The sequence below is a fragment of the Bos taurus genome, chromosome 10, assembly GCF_002263795.3.
Source record: "Bos taurus isolate L1 Dominette 01449 registration number 42190680 breed Hereford chromosome 10, ARS-UCD2.0, whole genome shotgun sequence".
NCBI classification, from domain to species: Eukaryota; Metazoa; Chordata; class Mammalia; order Artiodactyla; family Bovidae; genus Bos; species Bos taurus.
The window spans coordinates 58,135,627-58,156,847 of NC_037337.1; the positions used below are offsets into that span (position 1 = coordinate 58,135,627).

Genomic DNA, 21,221 nt, shown 5'->3' on the forward strand with positions numbered 1-21,221 from the left:
AAAAAAAGCAACCCCATAAAAAAAAATGGTTGGAAGATCTGAATAGACATTTCTCCAAATAAGACATACAGATGACCAAGAGGCACATGAAAAGATGCTCAATATCACTAATTATTAGAAAGATAAAAATCAAAACTACAATGAGGTATCACCTCACAGCATTCAGAATGGCGATCATCAGAAAATTTACAAACAATAAATGCTAGAGAGGGTGTGGAGAAAAGGGAACCCTCTGCACTGTTCGTGGGAATAAAAATTAGTGTAGCCATTATGGAAGACAGTATGGAGGTTCCTTAAAAAACTAAAATTAGAGCTACCATATGATCCAGAAATCCCATTCCTGGGCGTATATCTAGAGAAAACCATAATTCAAAATATTATATGCACCCCAGTGTTCATAGCAGCACTGCTTACAATAGCCAGAACATGGAAGCAAGCTAAATATTCACCACAGAGGAGTGGACAAAGAAGATGGACATATATATTAATCAATGGCATATTGTTACTCTGCCACAAACAAAAACAAAATAATGTCATTTGCAGTGACATGGATGGGCCTAAAGATTGTCATACTGAGTGGAGTCAGACAAAGACATATAATATGTGATGGTGCTTTCATGAGGAATCTAAAAGAATGATACAAGTGACCTTATTTATGAAACAGAAATAGAGTCACAGATTTAGAAAACAAATTTATAATTACCAAGGGAGAAAGGGATAAATCAGGAGATTGGGATTGACATATACCCACCACTGTATCTAAAATAGATAACTAATAAGGATCTACTGTATGGCACAGGGAACTCAGTGCTCTGTAATGATCTATATGGGAGTAGAATTTGAAAAAGAGCAGATATGTATAACTGGTGCACTTTGTTGTACAGCAGAAACTACCAGAACATTGTAAATCAACTATACTCCAATAAAAATTAGTTAAAAAGACAGGTCCCCATAACCTTGAATTGTACCAGCCCCATGTTTCCTGTCTCAACAAACGCTTTGCTAAGATCTAAAGGCTCCAGTCTGTGTCTCTCTCTCTTAAGGGGTAAATTCACAGGTCTTTAGATCTCCAGATAGGGCTGCATGGCAGAGTGCTGGGAAGAGATGGAACATTCTTGGCGTCTCTGTTGGAGGCTAGATGGCACAGTGCTGCCTTGGTGGCAGCATATACAACTTTCCTGTGAAGTTAGTTAGCGGAAGAACCTGGGTCTGGATGAGGGGGCCAGGATGCCAAGAAGTCAGGGGAGAGAGTGTCACTGAAGAACTCCAAGAGTTAATGTATACATACAGTGTTTCATGATCCTACATCAGTTTTTTTTCTTTTGATGTATGTGTGTGCATATGTGAAAGTGGCTCAGTCCTGTCTGACTCTTTGCAATGCTTTGGACTGTAGCCTGCCAGGCTCCTCTATTCAAGGAATTTTCTAGGCAAGAATACTGGAGTGGATAGCCATTCCCTTCTCCAGAGGATCTTCCCAACCCAGGGATCAAACCCAGGTCTTCTACATTGCAGGCAGATTCTTTACTGTATGAACCACCAGGGAAGTCCTTTTGATGTGCAGTTGATTTATAATACTATATTAGCTTCAGGTGTACGACATAGTGGTTCAAAATGTTTATACATTATGCTCCATTTGTAGTTATTATAAAATGTTAGCTATATTCCCTGTGTTATGCAATATATCCTAGCAGCTTATTTATATCATACACAGTAGTCTGTACCTTTTAATCTCCTTCCCCTTTCTTGCTTCTCCACCTTCCCTCTCCCCACTGGTAACCACTAGTTTGTTTTTTATGAGTCTGTTTGCCTTGCTATATTCATTTGTGGTTTTTTTTTTTTTTAATGTTCCACCTATAAAACACAGTGTCTTTTTCTGTCTGACTTATTTCACTGTGCATAAGATCCCTCAGTTTCATCCATGTTGTTGCAAATGGAAATTTTTCTTTCTTATGCCTGAGTAGCATTCCATTGTATATATGTACCACATCTTCTTTATCCATTCATCTGGTGATGGACCCTTAGGTGGCTTCCATATCTTGACTATTGTAAATAGTGCTACTATGAACACTGGGGTGCATGTATTCTTTTAAAATAGTGTTTTCTTTTTCTTTGCATATATACCTAGGAGTGGAATTGCTGCATCATATTTACGTCAGGTTTTAAATAGGACTAGTTAACTTTTTACCTTGAAAAGTCTGTTTTTCCATGAATTCTTAACTTTAGAAGAGAGGAGCTCAGCTCTTGGCATCTCCTGGTCATCTGAGGCCACTTAAGAGCGATCATTTCAAGCAGGGGCTAGAGAGCCAGCCTGAGCTCTTTACAGTCCTCTTCAGCACTCACCCACAGCTCAGTCTGGTCCCTGGTCAGCTGACTGGGAAAGACTTGTCCCATCACAACCCTCTGGAAGCTCAAGGGTCCCACAGTCAGTGGGCACACTCCTGGTCAGCTTCCAAGTCTTAGACTACAAGTCTTAAGATTCTCTTTACATAAGATTTCTGGTTGCAATTTGCTTCTTCAAATGTATTTTCCTGGACTCTTAGGAACACTGTAGTTTTTGTTTTGTTTTGTTTTGTTTTTAATCTGAAAACAAAGTTTAAATGTTTGTTGATATTTATAAGAAGAAAAGAAACAAAATCCTATTGGGAGTATGACTCTTCCTCAGGATTTTCCCCTCTGTACTATAAAAGCAAGTCATAAAATGGACTGAGTTGACAGCCCAGCAGGTGGGAAAATGATTTAATAAACTCACAGAGCTCCTTGGACAGCTTCAATTCTGACTGGGCCCCTGTGGGCTGCGTGGGGCTGGTCTAGGTTCTGTATCTGTCTGGGGTTATTTTCTTGGGCACTTACCCTGTATTTAATTGTGCAATCTTCTTACAAGGTATTGGCTTTCTGTGGCCTTTGGGGTACCTGGATTTGCTGCGGTTTATTCTAAAATGTTTGACAAGCTGGACCCTTTTCCTTATTAAATGGCCATATTAACTTGTTTAGGACTAAGCCAGGCTGTTCCAGGATCCTTGATTCTAGGCAGGAGACAGGACTTGGCAGAATGTGCCAAGGTCTTTGCTGAGTGAAGCGGTCCCTTTAGGGGACTATGTGGAACCAGGGTGGCTTGGGGGCTATAGTACCCCAACAACCACTGAGTCTTTAAGTTCAGCCTCCCTCTCCTGTGTTCCCTGTGTGTGATCACTGTAGAGCCACACTTCTCTGATTCTGAAGAGGTAAGAAGCTGCCTTAACCTAAGGGGACATAAAAACAGTCTTCTAAAAATAAGGCCACCGTCCTCACAATAGGTCTTCACTTGGCTCTTCCTTTCTGAGTCTCCTCTTATTTCCAAAATGATGTGTAGTTCTAATTAAGGGTAAAGACCTTAGAAATGGTTCAAATTTTTCTTTTGATGCTTAGACTTCTTGAAAAAAGTTTTGAACTGAAAACACAAGACTATGAGAAGCAGATCCGGTCCTTGAAAGAAGAAATTAAAGCTCTCAAGGATGAGAAGATGCAACTACAGCATCAGCTAGAAGAAGAGCGGGTCACCTCTGATGACCTGAAAGGAGAAGTGGCCTGGCTGAGCAAGCAGGCAAAGGTAAGACTCCTCGATCATCCACGAGCTCTTGGCTGATTTGTCTGCACAAGAGAGAGCGGCTTCACGTCCCCTCGGCTCTGCTGCTAAGTCGCGTCAGTCGTGTCCGACTCTGTGCAACCCCACCGACGGCAGCCCACAGGATCAGCTAAAAGCATCCAAGCTTGTTTCTCCCTCCATTCTTCAATGCAAACCATTTTAGTGAGATTGGAAAATTTTTAAGCTTCCACTAGATACATGAAACACATGTTAGTAGAATAGTTGTTACAATTACACAAATATCCTCTGTAATCATCATGGAATAGCCATGCATAGTTTAGAAGATATGTCGTGGACTCATACCTGAATTTCTTAGCAGAACTGCCCATGTTCAGACTCTGGGTTCTGATTTCCTACTGTTGAAAATAGTAGATTGGACTGTGGAATCCAGAAGGACCACATATACCTGTGAGCCCTTCATCCTTAGCAGCCACGTAAGACTGATGTCAATCTGGGAGTCACATCATCTGGCTGCAGTTTGTATTTCATGAGATTATGTGGCTGCCCTTGGGGTGAAGTGAGTGAGAGGAAACCACTCACTTCCTCTCTGGTAGCTAAAACTATGATCTAAACTCTTCAGTGTGGTATATTAAGGAGATTAGTCTGATTTTCAAAGAAAATAAACCCATTATCATCATTTATACATGTTATAATAAGCCTATAGGTAAATACCTATACCTAAATAAGGGCTTCCCTGGTGGCTCAGTGGTAAAGAATCTGCCTGCCAGTGCAAGAGATGCAGGTTCAATCACTGGGTCTGGAAGATCCCTTTGAGAAGCAAGCCACTCTAGTATTCTTGCCTGGAAAATCCCGTGGACAGAGGAGCCTGATAGGCTACAGTCTATGGGTTGCAAAGAGTTGGACACGACCGAGCAACTAAATAGCAATAGGTAAATACAGATAAGACTTGGAACATTTACTTTAACAATACAGAGAGTGGAGCTTGAGGATGGATAGTCCTAGGTCCTGATAGCTCGCCCTGTGACCCTAAACAATGCATGTTACACTTTTGCATCTTCAGTTTTCTAGTCATTCTACTCACTTCATAGGCATGTTACAGGGGTGAAGTCATATATGTAAAATGATCAAAACATGCCAGCTTGATCTCCTATTTTACCCACTGTGGAAACAAAAGCTGTATAACCTTTAAACACTTAGGCTAACTTAGAAAATATCCAGAGATGTGAGGGGAGTTCGGGGGAGCATGGATACAAGTGTGCGTATGGCTGAGTCCCTTTGCTGTTCACCTGAAACTATCACAACATTGTTAATTGGCTATCAGATCAGATCAGTCACTCAGTCGTGTCCGACTCTCTGCAACCTCATGAATCGCAGCACGCCAGGCCTCCCTGTCCATCACCAACTCCCGGAGTTCACTCAGACTCACGTCCATCGAGTCAGTGATGCCATCCAGCCATCTCATCCTCTGTCGTCCCCTTCTCCTCCTGCCCCCAATCCCTCCCAGCATCAGAGTCTTTTCCAATGAGTCAACTCTTTGCATGAGGTGCCCAAAGTACTGGAGTTTCAGCTTTAGCATCATTCCTTCCAAAGAAATCCCAGGGCTGATCTTCTTCAGAATGGACTGGTTGGATCTCCTTGCAGTCCAAGGGACTCTCAAGAGTCTTCTCCAACACCACAGTTCAAAAGCAGCAATTCTTCAGCACTCAGTCTTCTTCACAGTCCAACTCTCACATCCATACATGACCACAGGAAAAACCATAGCCTTGACTAGACGAACCTTTGTTGGCAAAGTAATGTCTCTGCTTTTGAATATGCTATTTAGGTTGGTCATTACTTTCCTTCCAAAGAGTAAGCGTCTTTTAATTTCATGGCTGCAATCACCATCTGTAGTGATTTTGGAGCCCAGAAAAATAAAGTCTGACACTGTTTCTACTGTTTCCCCATCTATTTCCCATGAAGTGATGGGACCAGATGCCATGATCTTCGTTTTCTGAATGTTGAGCTTTAAGCCAACTTTTTCACTCTCCACTTTCACCTTCATCAAGAGGCTTTTGAGTTCCTGTTCACTTTCTGCCATAAGGGTGGTGTCATCTGCATATCTGAGGTTATTGATATTTCTCCCGACAATCTTGATTCCAGCTTGTGTTTCTTCCAGTCCAGCGTTTCTCATGATGTACTCTGCATATAAGTTAAATAAACAGGGTGACAATATACAGCCTTGACGTACTCCTTTTCCTATTTGGAACCAGTCTGTTGTTCCATGTCCAGTTCTAACTGTTGCTTCCTGACCTGCACACAAATTTCTCGAGGCAGATCAGGTGGTCTGGTATTCCCATCTCTTTCAGAATTTTCCACAGTTAATTGGCTATACCCCAATACAAAATGGGCTTGCCTGGTGGCTCAGATGGTAAAGAATCTGTCTGCAACGCAGGAGACACAGGTTCAGTCCCTGGGTCGGGAAGATCACCTGGCGAAGGGCATGATAACCCACTCCAGTATTCTTGCCTGGAGAATTTCATGGACAGAGGAGTGTGGTGGGCTACAGTCCATAGTGTCACAAAGAGTTGGACATGACTGATCTTAATGACTAGACAATGTAAAATTAAAAAAAAAAATTTAATGGCCACACAAAAATTCACCAGTTTTGATGTTTTGTTTTTTTTTTTAATTTCACAGGCAAAATTTTATCTGTCCCAAACACTGTTACACCACACTTCAGTAACAGAAGCTGCAGGTTATAGTCTACACATATATTTTCTCCTTGTTTTTTAATTAAAAACAATAGTAGCAATCTAGACACATGGCTTTCCTGTTTCAATCCCCACCCTCCTTTGTCATGAGTTACAACTCCATGAATGGGTAACATAAATGGAAGGGTTCCATTGTTCAGTGATGCTTCTGTGAGGTGCTTACTTTCACAGATAAGGTGTATACCCTTTTCTCTTCCACTTCCATTTCTCTATCTGCCACCTGGGATGTGGGTGGGAGACTGGGATTCCAGCAGATATTTTGAACCATAAGAACAGGAGCTGCTGAAAGGCATGGTGGAGTAATTGAGCTGGAAATTGCCTGGGACTGTTCTCTCAGTCTTGGATTTTCTATCTCTGTGTTTTAATCAATAACAAAAAAAGGGCACATCTCATTTTTATATTAGCCAAACCTAATCTCAATTGATAAGCCTTCTTAAGAATTACTATCAGTTTAGGGAGATCATATATATAAACATCTGGCCTTACATCAGTTCCAGCTCATCTCTGAAAATTGTACCTGAAAATTGAGTCATATAAACTAAAAATACTTTGACTATGTTTTCTGTTAAATGCTTGATTTTTAAAGCACATCCCTCCCCATTTTTAAGGCAAGCTGCATATTCAGCTCTGTTCATAAGTACATTTTAAGGAAAAGTAATTTAAAAGCTTTTGTGTTTAATGATACAAATAAATAGCAATCACTTTTTAAAGATGTTGTGAGAGCCAGTTGGACATGACTGAGTTCAATGACTAGATAATGCAAAATAAAAAAATTTTTTTTTAATGGCCACACAAAAATTCACCAGTATTGATAAAGTTTTTTTGTGTTTTAATACACACTGATATGACAACTCACAAAAACAGAAAAGAATATCCAGGAGGGGTTATTCATCTCTGTACAGCTCCCACATCTACACAAGTACAAACCTGAGCTCACAGGTGAATACAGGAAGAACGCAGCCTTCTCCCCACAAGCAGCCTCGCCCCCCTCCTGGACTCAGGTCATGCCCTCCCTGCCAACTCCCACAGACCCAGGGCGCACCCTGGCCCTGCCACTCAGTCCCATCTAAGACTAGCTGCAGCCCAAACCCTAAATAGGTGATGACTTTGCCCACTTCTTTGTGTGCAAGATTCCATCATAGAGTGAGAGAGAACTTGGCCCTTGTGCCTGGACTTCTCTCAGCTCCCTCACCTCCCCATCCCCACCCCAGGTAGTAAGGACTTACTTTTTCCCTTTATATAGTAGGGGGGCTAACTCGGTTGATACAACCAAGTACATGTGAGAATAACAGTAGCTTAGATAGTTAAACAATACTTTATGGCCAAACTTTATGAGCAGTGAGGGCTTAACAAGATTTTAACTGAGAAACTGGTGAGGACAACTTGCGTAGATAAATACACAGTACTAGTGTTCCCTTTGTCTGCTGTAAATTGTGACAGCTGTTTTTTCTTCACATGGTTCTGTCATTGCTGGGATTCAGACGATCTCTGAGTTTGAAAAGGAGATAGAGTTACTTCAGACACAGAAGATAGACGTGGAAAAACATGTGCAGTCCCAGAAAAGGGAAATGAGAGGTAATGAAAATATGAGTCACTGAGTCCATGGCAGGCAGGCTGAAGGCATCATAGGTGTCTCCACTCGGGCAGTGTGTCCTTTGATCTGAGGCTGGTTGGTTGGGTATATGGAAGGTTGAATAGTTGGTTGGCTTCATGATTGGTTGGTTGGATAGCTGGTAAGTTAGCTGATGAGATGGTTAGCTAGAGAGTCTGTAGGGCTAGAGGACTGGGCCCTAAAAAAGGAAATGTGAAAATAGAAATTATGCAAAAATGTAATTTATTCCAGTTCTGCCTTTTCCCCTCAGAAAAGATGTCAGAGATCACCAGACAACTTCTTGAGAGCTATGACATTGAAGATGTAAGAAACAGGTAATCATTTTTGCATGAACAAGTATTTAGAAACACATAATACATGAGAGAAATGATTCTCTCACCCTCTTCATGTTTCAGGCTCTCTCTGGAAGATTTGGAACATTTAAATGAGGATGGAGAACTTTGGTTTGCTTATGAAGGACTAAAGAAAGCAACACGGTGAGAAATTTCCCTCAGGATTTTTCATGGTTTTTCAGAGACAAAATACTATTGCAAAGTCAAAAATTTACCTTTCATAGATTTGATTGACAAAGTAAATTCCTTACAGAATGGTCTCATAATTCCTGGGATGATTTCTTCAAGGATTGAGCAGTTAGTTTAATAATGAAGAACAATCTCTTTGTGGGATAACTGGCCAAGTAGTAAAACACATAACCTATTAAATGAAAACTGATAGCAAACAAGTTAGCCAGTGTTGCTATAGATATATTGTTGTTATTGTTTAGTCACAAGCCATGTGTGACTCTTTGTGACCCTGTGGACTGCAGCATGCCAGGCTTTCCTGTCCTTCACTGTCTCCCGAAGTTCGCTCAAACTCATGTCCATTGAGTCAGTGATGCCATCCAACCATTTCAACCTATGTCACCCTCTTATCCTCCTGCCCTCAATCTTTTCCAGCATCAGTGTCTTTTCCAACGTGTTGGCTCTTCGCATCAGGTGGCCAAAATATTGGAGCCTCAGCTCAACATCCGTCCTTCCAATGAATATCCAGGGTTGATTTCCTTTAGGATTGACTGGTTTGATCTCCTTGCAGTCCAAGGGACTCTCAAGAGTCTTCTCAGCACCACAATTCAAAAGCATCAATTCTTCAGCATTCAGCCTTCAGCAGTGCAGGAGACCCAGGTTCAATTCCTGGGTTGGAAAGATCCCCTGGAGAAGGAAAGGGCCACCCACTCCAGTATTCTTGCCTGGAGAAGCCCATGGTCAGAGAAGCCTGGCAGGCTACAGTCCATGGGGTCGGTAGAGTACAACGCAACTTAGTGACTTCACCACCAGCCTTCTTTATGGACCAACTCTCACTTTCACTTTCCTAGATATATAGATGTGTTTAAATTGAATATGTTTGCTTTCTTAAAATTAATAAACTATTTTTAGAGCACTTTTAGGTTCACAGAAAGTACAGAGATTCTTCATATACCTCCTACCCCTACACACACACAGCCATCAACATGTGTCACCAGAGGGTACATCTGTTAGAGCCGATGAACCTACACTGACACACCATTATCACCCAGAGTCAATAGTTTACACTCTTGATGTTGTACATACTATGGGTTTTGAAAAATGTGTAGTGACATGTGTCTTTATCATTGTTGCATCAAACAGAGCGTACTTTTAATTATTAGAAACATAATTTTTTAAATGTCTAAAAATTTTTTTATCATCCACTACCTGTTAATACCACATAACATCACATAGCTGAAGTTTGTAATTATACATTACTAATTCCATAGCCTATAACCTTTTGGACACAGGTGAACTTTATGTGCTTAGCACCTGGCGCTGATTGTGGGTTTTCATAACTGCTGAGAGTTGTCATCAGGATAAAGACCATGTGGTTAATTTCTTGACCATTCCTCTGACAGCGTTTTGGAGAACCATTTCCAGTCCCAGAAGGACTGCTATGAAAAGGAGATTGAAGCTCTGAACTTCAAAGTGGTGCATCTAAGTCAGGAAATCAACCACCTGCAGAAATTATTTAGAGAAGAGAATGACATCAATGAAAGTATCCGTCATGAAGTTACCAGGCTAACATCGGAAAACATGGTATGATCTCAGCCTTTATTCTAGAGATGTTATGCTTTAGTGAAGTAAAGTTCAGTGTCTCAGCTGGAAAACAAATTACGTTTTCCAGGAGTGAAAGAACTGGTTCAGAAGATAAAACTATAAAATTACACCAGCCTAGAAAGCATTTTGAAAGTGTGTACCATGGGATGAGTCCGAGTTCTGTGATTTGTGTGTGCTTTTAAATTTATATATGTTAAATCTAGCCCCAACCCCTTGGAAAGTCACAAAAAGCATAAAGATAAAAAGGTACCTCTTGAGAGGGGCTTGCATGCGGAAGGTCAGTTGCCCTCTTCTAGCTCTTCATCTCACTGTTTCAACAACTTCCTTCTTCCATGATGCCTGCTCTTCTCCACTGCATTTGTCTAATTCTTCCTTCTCACTTTTATCTACTGGTATGAAGGAATGCCTTAGGAATCTAATTATCAAAAACATGCCTTTCTTAACCCCATACCCCCTGCAGCCACCGCCCCATTTCTCTGGGGGACTTGGCCATACTTCTCCATGCCATCTGGCTGTGATAGCTCCACTCATCTCCTGTTTGTGGCCACCCCATGCTGCGGTGTGTTCCTCCCTCTAACTGAATCTGCCTGCACAGAACTGAACACAAAGATTCCTTTTCACCCTGGTCTTAATCTCTCTGCAGCATTTGGTAATTGTTTTTTTCTTTTATATATATATATATTTTTTTTTTAATTTAAAAAAAATTATACATGTGTTCCCCATCCTGAACCCTCCTCCCTCCTCCCTCCCCATACCATCCCTCTGGGTCGTCCCAGTGCACCAGCCCCAAGCATCCAGCATCGTGAATTGAACCTGGACTGGCATCTCGTTTCATACATGACATTTCACATGTTTCAATGCCATTCTCCCAAATCTTCCCACCCTCTCCCTCTCCCACAGAGTCCATAAGCCTGTTCTATACATCAGTGTCTCTTTTGCTGTCTCATATACAGGGTTATCGTTACCATCTTTCTAAATTCCATATATATGCGTTAGTATACTGTATTGGTGTTTGTCCTTCTGGCTTACTTCACTCTGTATAATAGGCTCCAGTTTGTTTTTAATCACTCCCTCTTGCTCTTTATTGTTCTCTTGGCTTCCAGGACACCATGCTCTCCTGGGTTTCTTATCCCACCTCACTGGTTGCTCCTTCTCAACTTCTTTACTGGCTTTTCCTCCTCTGCCTAACCTGGGAGTATTAGGAAATCTCAAGGATGTGTCAGCAGGTGAGGAGAAATGACCCTGGGCACAGCAGATGTGTGAAACAGTAGTTAAGGACCTGCACATTTTTATTTACTACTTGGCTGAAACTTTAATGAGGAGTTTACAGTAAGATCTGATTGCACAATCAAACAAGTATTTTTCATCTTAACTTCAGAGGCACAGGTGTTTTCATAAACATGTACAGTTGAAAAAAAACTCTCCTTACCTGACTGTGCTCAGCTGGTAAAGAATATGCCTGCAATGTGGGAGACCTGGGTTCGATCTCTGGGTTGGGAAGATCCCCTGGAGAAGGGAAAGGCTACCCACTCCAGTATTCTGGCCTGGAGAATTCCATGGACTGTATAGTGCATGAGGTCGCAAAGAGTTGGACATGACTAAGCGACTTTCACTTGCACCTGACTACAAGTAGAAATGGTGGACGTTTAAACAAGCATACAGCTAGACAAGGACAGAGGATTATGAAACTTATTGGATCGTTCCAGACCTCTGATAAGAAAGCAGTGCATGGCCTGGAATTCACAGGGCACAGCAGGACCCCTTTGAGATGATTCTCCTATTTCTGATGAGGAGATGATGTCTCTGAACCAAAGAGACTGGTTGTCATTCTTCCCATCTCCCTCCCTCAGCTCAGCAGAGAATTCCCATAAATCCTCCCAGATGGTGCCCCTCCAGGAGCCCTCCGGGATGTGGAGGGTGGAGCTGGGTGAGAACCACACACTCTGAGCATGCTGGTATTTCTTGTGACAGTATAGGTCTTGAGGTAAAAAACATGATTTCATCCAGTCTAATACCTTGGCTAGCTGTCTTACATAACTATTCTAGACGTATGTTCCATGGGGTTAAAGATTAGGCAGTTTAGTTTGCTTCTGAGCAGCTCTGGGATTTTAAAGTTCATATATCAAAGTGTTTCATATTCTAATATTTCCAATTCTTCTCTGAAGATGATCCCAGACTTTAAACAACAAATTTCAGAACTGGAAAAACAGAAGCGAGATCTCGAAATCCGCCTGAATGAACAAACTGAAACCATGAAAGGTAACTGGAACCCTCATGAACCTGCTTTTAGAAAATGGTTTCCTGTTGGGGGAAAAGGTGGTTAGGGAGTTGAGGATGACATGTGCACACTGCTGTATTTAAAATAGGTAACCAACAGGGACCTACTGTACAGCACATGGAACTCTGCTCAATGTTACGTGGCAGCCTGGATGGGAGGGGAGATTGGGGGAGAATGGATACATGTATATGTATGGCTGAGTCCCTTTGCTATCCACTTGAAACTGTCACAACATTGTTAATTGGCTTTACTCCAATATAAAATAGAAAGTTTTTTTGAAAAAGAAAATGGTTTCCTGTATCCAAGAAATGACCAAAAGGTCATTGTCAAACTGATTCTCCAAGGACTTAGGTGACATAAATGTGAAAGTGGGATGTGTGGACAGTACAGTAAGATTCATAGGCATTTGAAGGCAGCAGCTGCCTCCAAGCAAGCCCTGTTGACTTTTGCCGACTAAGATCTCGGGCTCCAGTGTTGCTTGATATTCCTATTTTTAAAGAAAAAATAGAAATCCAGGTTTTTATGTGAAATATCACAATTTTTAAATAATGGCTTATGAAGTTTTTAAACATTGTTCAGATCAAATAAAACCTCATCTCTAGCTGGGTGCATTTTAGGACTCCTGATAACTGAAAATATGAAATATGATCAAACCCAAATCAGAATGCAGTGGTATGACCCCCCAAAGGACTGATAGATCTTCTTGTCTTAGGAAAACTAGAAGAATTGTCAAATCAGTCGAATCACAATCAAGAAGAAGAAGGAACACAGAGCAAGTAAGTGTCAACCTGCATGTACCTCAAGCCCACACTCATGCAATGCTTTGCTTTTCTGAAATTGTGGGAGATACCAAAGAAGGTTATTAAGCCACAAAAGCAAGATATTCTTCAGGTGTAAAAATAAATGCTTGTGTACACACACACCCTCCTCTGGGATAATGTACAAGAAATGAAACCAACAAAACATTGGTTGCCTGCAGGAAGGGTAACTGGGTGACTGGTGCCCGGAAGATGGAAGAGACTTGCTTTTCACTGTGTGCCCGTTTATACCCTTAGAACATTATGCCATATGCATAAATTATATCTTCAAAAAACTGATAAAATAATATCGTATGAGAGAGGACAGTGTTTCTCTCAGCAGGCCACTTAGGGTGAGGCTTAAAATCCATTTTGATAGAGAATCTTCATTTGATAACTGCTCCCCCAAATTACATCCTGACCAACAGAGCCCCTGGTGGAACCTTGTGAGAAAAATGTTTTGTGATGAGCTTGTTGAGATACTTTGTGTAAAATTTTTTTGATGATGATCAAAAATTATTTTAATAGAAATTTTAACCATTTCTCTGGAGAAGCAGATAAAAGAATAATCAGTGGTGTTTTAATTCATTTAAAACGCACATTGAGCTTTGACAAATACATGAAGGTGCGAAGGTGAGTGAGGCATTTGCCCAAACCCTCAATTTCCTCAGTGTCTTGTGTTCCAAGATCCTTACCTGTGTAATTTACTTCCACTCATCACTGAACTTCTTCCAGTCAATCAGAGTGGTGAATTCCCTTAGTCATATTCATGTACAGACACACAGTGCGTGGGTTCTTCCCTCTCTCTTAGAAATATAGAAAGATTATGCATTTCCTGCTGACTTTTCCATCATGGAGAAGTTGACAAACATTCATAGAATCACTGGATCATAACTGTAAAACATTTTTAAAGCTTTATTTTGATTCAATTCTTTCATAATAAAATCTAGATTAAATTATTTATGTGTAACTCAATTTAGAATTGCAATTTTAGAGCTTTACATTCATTAATAGGGTACCATTTTATATCCTAGTGTTTTTCCATACCACATAACATTGCTCATATCAAATAATATTTTTATAGCTTAGATTAGATTGTGCTTTTGTATGGTAAAAATATTTTGGAAAATTTTATAATCTTTAGAAAAGTCAGTTACCCTGACTTCTTCACTGTGAGTTTTATTCACAATCATTTTGTTATCCTAATCAGATTAAAATCGACTCTCATATTATTATTTATCATCAGAGGAATAGATGTCAAACTTGTCATTCAGGTTCCATTCCAATTTAAAAATCCTCAAGATACTTAATTTCAAGAAAAATAAATAAACACTCTACATCCCAGAGAGAATTTCTTCATTGGGAGGGTAGGGGCCAGGTGTAGGAAAGTGGTGGGCATCATTTTGGGACTCTGGATGGGGTCCCTTTTCTTCTCTCTCTGATCCCTGGATTTTTGAGTATCTGATCCCAGGCTTTTCACAAAGGAGATAATGACTGGGCTTTTGGTCATAAGGGTGTGAGTGGGTATGGATGTCTTATGGGAGCCATCAAGGGGTGTGGGCGGGTGAGGATGAGAAATTTTTATCAGGTTAAGAGACTGAAGCAGCTGTGGACTTCTATACCCCACTAACCCTGGTCTCTTCCCCCACACTGTGAGCACTCCCCTATTCAGGTACAATTTGTTTTACACGTAAGGTGGCCAAACTATTTTTCCACTGATTTTTCATGATGATCAAATTTATACCAAAACTTCCTAATCCTTTCCTCAGGACCATAGAAGCCCAAAATGAAATACATACCAAAGAGAAAGAGAAGCTGATGGATAAGATTCAAGAAATTCAGGAGGCCAGTGAGCACTTGAGGAAACAATCTGAAACTGAAAATGAAGTCAAGAGTAGTTTCCAGCAGGAAGCATCTCGTCTCACTATGGAGAAGAGGGTGAGAAGTTTTCTAACCTGTTGATAAATGACTGCCTGTGTGCAGGTATCACTGGAAGGGGGGACAGGCCACCCCAAGCATCTGGTGAGTAGCATCCACCTCTCACTAGAGCAATCTGTTTCTTTTTCTCAAAAGACAGGTGGCCTCTGAGGTTACGGCCATTGCAGGGGAGCCAGGGGATTTACGCAGGCTGAGAGAGGACCAGTGGAAGGTCCTGAGCATTGTCCCGTGGGCAGTGCTTGTCTGAGATGACAACAGCCTTGCCTGGAGCATGTTGAGGATGCCAGGCTGATGTGTGACCTTCTCTGAACAAAGCTTACTCCATCCAAGACCCCCGCTTGCTTCTGGGGAAATGCTCTTCCCATAATTTTCAGAGTCAAAGTGTTCTTCTATGAAATGATCAAAATAATAGGTGGCTAACTTTTTAAACTATGAAAGTATTCATCCAGTTATAAATGCCCCTGTCAAAATGGCATTTGGCAACTCTGTTAGCTCCCAGAAATGCTTCTGAAATTGTATTGGTGTGTGAAACCCACAAGGATGAGAAGCGCCAGAGTAGCAGATGGAGTAGTTTCCTGGGAGGTGGATGCTCTCAGGCGCCTTCCTGGCCTGGCAGCCTCCAAGACCATGACCAGGTAAGGGCTCACCCAGCCAGTGGTCAGGCCGCACATGCCCGCTGGCTCTGCTCCTCCTCATCAGGCGCCCCCATTTCCTATCTCACAAGAAAAACATGATAGGCTAAAATCTATTTTGCAGTGTCAGAACTTAACTTAAAAGGGTAGTTATATATATATAAAGAGGAATGCAGAGAGTTTAACATTTAATAGGAAATAATACATTCTAGTCAGATGATCCCTGGAAAATCCCATGGACAGAGGAGCCTGGAGGGCTGCAGTCCATGGGGTTGCTGAGGGTTGGACATGACTGAGCGGCTTCACTTTCACTTTTCATTTTCATTCATTGGAGAAGGAAATGGCAACCCACTCCAGTGTTCTTGCCTGGAGAATCCCAGGGACGGGGGAGCCTGGTGGGCTGCTGCCTATGGGGTCGCACAGAGTCGGACACGACTGAAGTGACTTAGCAGTAGCAGCAGCAGTCAGATGATCCAGATCATCACTTGGGTGATGACCGTCTTTTTTGAGAGGGGTACGCCTTTCTCAGAGAATAGGTTTCTCAAGTCACACCATAAGGATAGTCTTATTGAATTTAGGACCCATCCTGATCCAGTGTGACCTCACATTGATCCTTGGTTTAATTGCAACTGCAGAGACCTTATTTCTAGTAAGGTCACATTCTGTGGTTCTAAGTGGATATGAAGGGTTTTTAACTTTTTATTTTATATTGGAGTATAGCCAGTTAACAATTTTGTGATAGTTTCAGGTGAACACTGAAGGGGCTCAGCCACATATGTACATATATTCATTCTCCCCCAAATCCCCCTCCCATGTAAGCTACCACACAACATTGAGCAGAGTTCCCTGGGCTATAAAGTAGGTCCTTTTGGTTATCCATTTTAAATAAAGCAGTGTGTACATGTCCATCTAAATGGATGTGAATTTCAAGGAGACACTGTTCAGCCCACTGCATGAGCCTCTGAGTCAAAGAAAATCATTTATTTAAAGTTGGAAAGAAAAGTTTAAGCGATCTTCTATTTATCAAAGAAATACCAAATTAAAGCTAGGTATTTTTTTGATTCTCAAATAATGGAGATCTTATGGTGCTGGTGAGAACACCCTGAAGTGCACCCAGCCACACGTGATTTCAGGGGATAGAAATTGGTGTCAACTTTCTTAGGGGCAGTTTGGAGGCAAATGTCAGGAACCTCTGAAAGTGCATTCCCTTTGACTCAGTGATGCAACTTCTGAGATTCTGTCCTAAGTAGATAATTAAATATGTGAACAAGGATTTTCATCTAGAATGGTCAGCATAGTATTATTAGACACAGCAAAAAAAGAAAGGATACCCAGCTGTAGTGGGTAGATTAAATTATTGTATATCAGATGACAGTTTGGTATATTATCAATGATGGGGGAAATATCTACAGTATAATGAGAAACAGAATTTAAAACTTTACAAGCAGTATGACCCAATTTTATAAAATCGATATATGCCATATTAGGAGGAAAAAAAATGAAATAAAACATAAACAGTGATTTCCTCAGGTTCTGGATTGATGGGTGACTTTTTAATTATTAGATGTATTGTAAAATAGGCTCAAATAGGAGGGAAGAAACTGCGCCCACAATCCCACATGTGAGGCCAGATAAAGCTCCTAATGTGTTTAGCCAGGAACATGACTGTAGTAGGGAGAGGTAGCCATGAGTAGAAACAGCACAACTTCCCTGGGCTCTGAGAGTCCCCAGAGGGCCCATCCGTGGCTGCAGGGACTGATTGCGAGGTGGAAATTTCTGGATCAGAGAAGCCTGAATCCTTTCTGTGTCAAAGCCCTTGGAGTTCAGGGAGAACCTGAATACTCTCTGCCCTTTATAGGAAATATTTATAGGTGTCCAAGACTCTTCTGGTTCTTGAGCCAAATTCAGCATAGGCAGGGCCACCCCCTTTATCAGGAAGGAGAGGCAAAGCCGGGACCCAAATCTCTGAAGCCTCTCTGCCTTCAGCTTCTGACATCAAGAGAGCACATTTTCACACCTGCGTGTGAAAATTTTTAAACTCTCTACGATGGGCATGGCTTTATCAAGGAAAAATTAGATCAAGATAAATGTGGTGTACCCATACAATAGGATAGTATAGTATTCAGTAAAAAAAAAAAAAGGAGTGAAGTACTGGGAATTCCCTGGTGGTCCAGTGGTCAGGTGGAGAAGGCAATGGCACCCCACTCCAGTACTTATGCCTGGAAAATCCCATGGACAGAGGAGCCTGGAGGGCTGCAGTCCATGGGGTCGCAAAGAGTCGGACACGACTGAACGACTTCACTTTCACTTTTCACTTTCATGCATTGGAGAAGGAAATGGCAACCCACTCCAGTGTTCTTGCCTGGAGAACCCCAGGGACAGGGGAGCCTGGTGGGCTGCCGTCCACGGGGTCGCACAGAGTCGGACACGACTGAAGCGACTTAGCAGCAGCAACAGCAGCCAGTAGTCAGGACTCAGTGCTTTCACTGATTGGAGGAAACTAAGATCCCACAGCCAAAAAAACAATGAAGTACTGATACCTGCTGCAGCACAGATAAACCTGGAAAGCGTTATTCCAAATGAAAGAAGCCAGACACAAAAGGCCACATATTCTATGATTTAATTTATATTAAATATTTAGAATAGGCGAATATGTAGAGACAGTAGGTAGATTAGTGGTTGTCCAGGGCTGGGAAGGAATAGGAGGGCAAAGAGGTGCCAGCTAAAAGTTATATGTTTGTTTTTAATGTGATGAAAATATTCTGGAATCAGATGGTGGTGATGGTTGCACAACCAACTATACTGAAAATCATGAGTGTACACTAAGTGGGTGAATTGTGTGGTATGTGAATTACAGCTCAGCAAAGTTCTTACCAAATAATAGAATTAAGATGCTTCTGAGCTAACATCCTCTTTCTTTTGATTTTTGTAGGATCTTGAAGAAGAGTTAGACATGAAGGAAAGAGTGATTAAAAAGTTACAAGATCAAGTGAAGACTCTTACCAAGACAATTGAAAAAGGTAGAAAAACAACATCCATGTTCCAATTTTTTTGAACTTTCAGCTACAGTTTACATGTGTTGACATATTACTTCCTGATGTGGTCCAAAGAATTTGAAAACTAAAGAAATGAGTCTCCGCTGGTGTGTTTGGGGCCCAGTGATGGGCTAGTGGAGATCCTTAAAGGCAGGCAGGTGGCTCACCACCTCTCAGGTGATACCAGATGTGCTCATGTAATTGTAAGGGGTACCCTGAAAGGAATGCTTTTAACCTCTTTCTCTGTTAACTCGTTGTTAAAATGGAATTGTGAAAACGTTTCAGATTTAACTGCTTTAAAGTTTATTTCCTCTCTGTTACATGGGGTCAATATCCTACTTTCTATTAGAAGAAAAGATACTAGATAGCTAATTAGATATCTATTAGATAGCTAAGAAGCCAGACTGAAGTCCTCAACATGAACTGAATTGCACACTGAGTGTCCTTATAAGTTCCAGGGAAAAAGATTCTCTGCCTTTCTTTCGTTCGCCTGATTCTGTGTCACTGAATTTTTCTTTTTTTTAAATTGATTTTTAATTGGAAGATAATTGCTTTACGATGCTATGCTGGTTTCTGCCATACAACAGTGTGAATCAACCATAAGTACACATACGTCCCCTCCCTCTTCAGCCTCCCTCCCACCCGCCATCCCACCCCTCCAGGTTGTCACAGAGTGTCCATAGGTTGAGTTTCCTATGTTGTGCATAGCTTCCCACTGGCCGTCTGTTTTACATATGGTAATATATATGTCCAGTGCTTCTCTCGAATTCACCCCACCCTCTCCTTCCCCTGCTGTGTCCACACGTCTGGTCTCTATGTCTGTGTCTCTATTCCTGCCCTGCAAATAGTCACTGAAACATTCTGACTTTTCTCATCTAACTCTTTACTCATTTGTTCAATATTGCTGCTTTCTCCCAATCTCTGTCACTAAGGTTGTATCTGCAACTCTCTGTTCCTTTTACTATCCTCATTTCTTTGAAGAACTCCTTTATTGGTTTTTTTTTTCAACTTTTCATCAGACTTTAAGTTTCCAAAACCAAAATGAGGCTCTTTTCCTTTCCATAATTATTGATAAAGGTCATTCTGCCCCATGAGGGAAGAGACCATGTCTGTCCTTCCCATTACCCCATGGTATCCCCATTGTGGGAAAGAATGAATCAACTGCCGTCTCTACGTAAGGACTTCCAAAATCCACCTGCCGTTCCTCACTTTTCCTGAGTCCTACTCCCTTTTTGCCTCTAAGATTACTCCTTCACCTTTCTATTATCACCTCCAGCCCAACTTGTTTTAAGTGGAATGCATCAGCTTCCATTCCTGTATCAGGTATCTATTGATCATATAACAAACTACTCCCAAATTTAGTAGCTTAAAATGACAAACACTTAACAGTGCAATTTCTGAAGGTCGAGAATCTATAAGCAGCTCAGCTGGCTGGTTCTAGCTGAGTCACAGTAGAGTAGTCAGCAAGGATGCTGACATCTGAAGGCTTAGCTGGAGCTGGAGTACCTGCTTCCAGGCTCACTCACATGACTGTTGTCAGGAAAAGCCAGTACCTCTAGGACACTCTTTAGGTGGCACGAGCTCCCAAGAAACATGCTCAGATACAAGTCACCACACTTAAGAATACCCAAAATAGGATGTCCTTATCAGGTGCTTCTGCATCATTTATTGGTTTTCCCCGTCTAGATGGAGTTCAGCAATCAGTGGTCCTTCTTACCATAAACAGGTTGCTTAGTAAAATAGTTAACATTCTACCTTTATCAGTCTTCAAGGGAACAGGGCTGGTAAATCACAGAACAAACTCTCATGCAGTAGAAGAGAGTTCTGTTCATTCTTTACCTGTATTATCTTCTTTCTCACCCATCAGAGCCTACTCACTTTTCTTGGCCCAGCTGGAGTGCTACCTCCTTCAAGAACCATTTTTCAACAGTTCTTACTTACCTCTGCACAAATTCTTATGTCCTCTGTATTTATTTTTTATGGCTGCTTAGCAAATCACCGTGAAATTAGTGGCTTAATAGAACATGAAACTTACAGTTCTGGATGTCAGAAGTTCAAAATAGTGTTCACTGGCTTAAAATCAACACGTCAGCAGGGCTTCTGGAGGCTTTAGGAGGAGATTCCATTCCCTTGCCTTTTCCAGCTTCTAGAGGCCACCCACTTTTCCTGACTTGTGGGCCTCTTTCACCATCTTCAAATTTGGCAGCATAAAATCTTTGGAATCATTCTGACATTCTAACTTGTACTTCTATAAGTCACATCTCCTCTCAGAGTGGACATGAGTCTTTGGGGACCAGAAGGCAGACTGTGGCCCACCCAAAGATGTCCACATCCCAATCCCCAGAACCTATGAATATATGACTCTACATGGCAGAGGGATTTTGTATATGTGAGTATGTGAGTATTTTTTTTTAATTATTTGTTTAGCTGCCTCAGGTCTTAGCTGTGGCAAGCCGGATCTTCATTCATCATCTTTTGTTGTGGTGCACTA

The 21,221-nt window shown here is 41.4% G+C and overlaps 1 protein-coding gene across 1 annotated transcript in view; it reads left to right on the forward strand.

Moving 5' to 3' along the window:
• The window catches only part of MYO5C (myosin VC), a 118,441-nt gene that overhangs the window by 74,089 nt on the left and 23,131 nt on the right, over nt 1-21,221 (forward strand). The window contains exons 25-33 of the mRNA XM_024998030.2: nt 3,406-3,586; nt 7,815-7,908; nt 8,196-8,259; nt 8,341-8,421; nt 9,849-10,029; nt 12,216-12,309; nt 13,041-13,104; nt 14,895-15,063; nt 18,628-18,715. Of these exons, the coding sequence (XP_024853798.1) occupies nt 3,406-3,586; nt 7,815-7,908; nt 8,196-8,259; nt 8,341-8,421; nt 9,849-10,029; nt 12,216-12,309; nt 13,041-13,104; nt 14,895-15,063; nt 18,628-18,715 (1,016 nt within the window). The remainder of the gene's footprint in view (nt 1-3,405; nt 3,587-7,814; nt 7,909-8,195; nt 8,260-8,340; nt 8,422-9,848; nt 10,030-12,215; nt 12,310-13,040; nt 13,105-14,894; nt 15,064-18,627; nt 18,716-21,221) is intronic.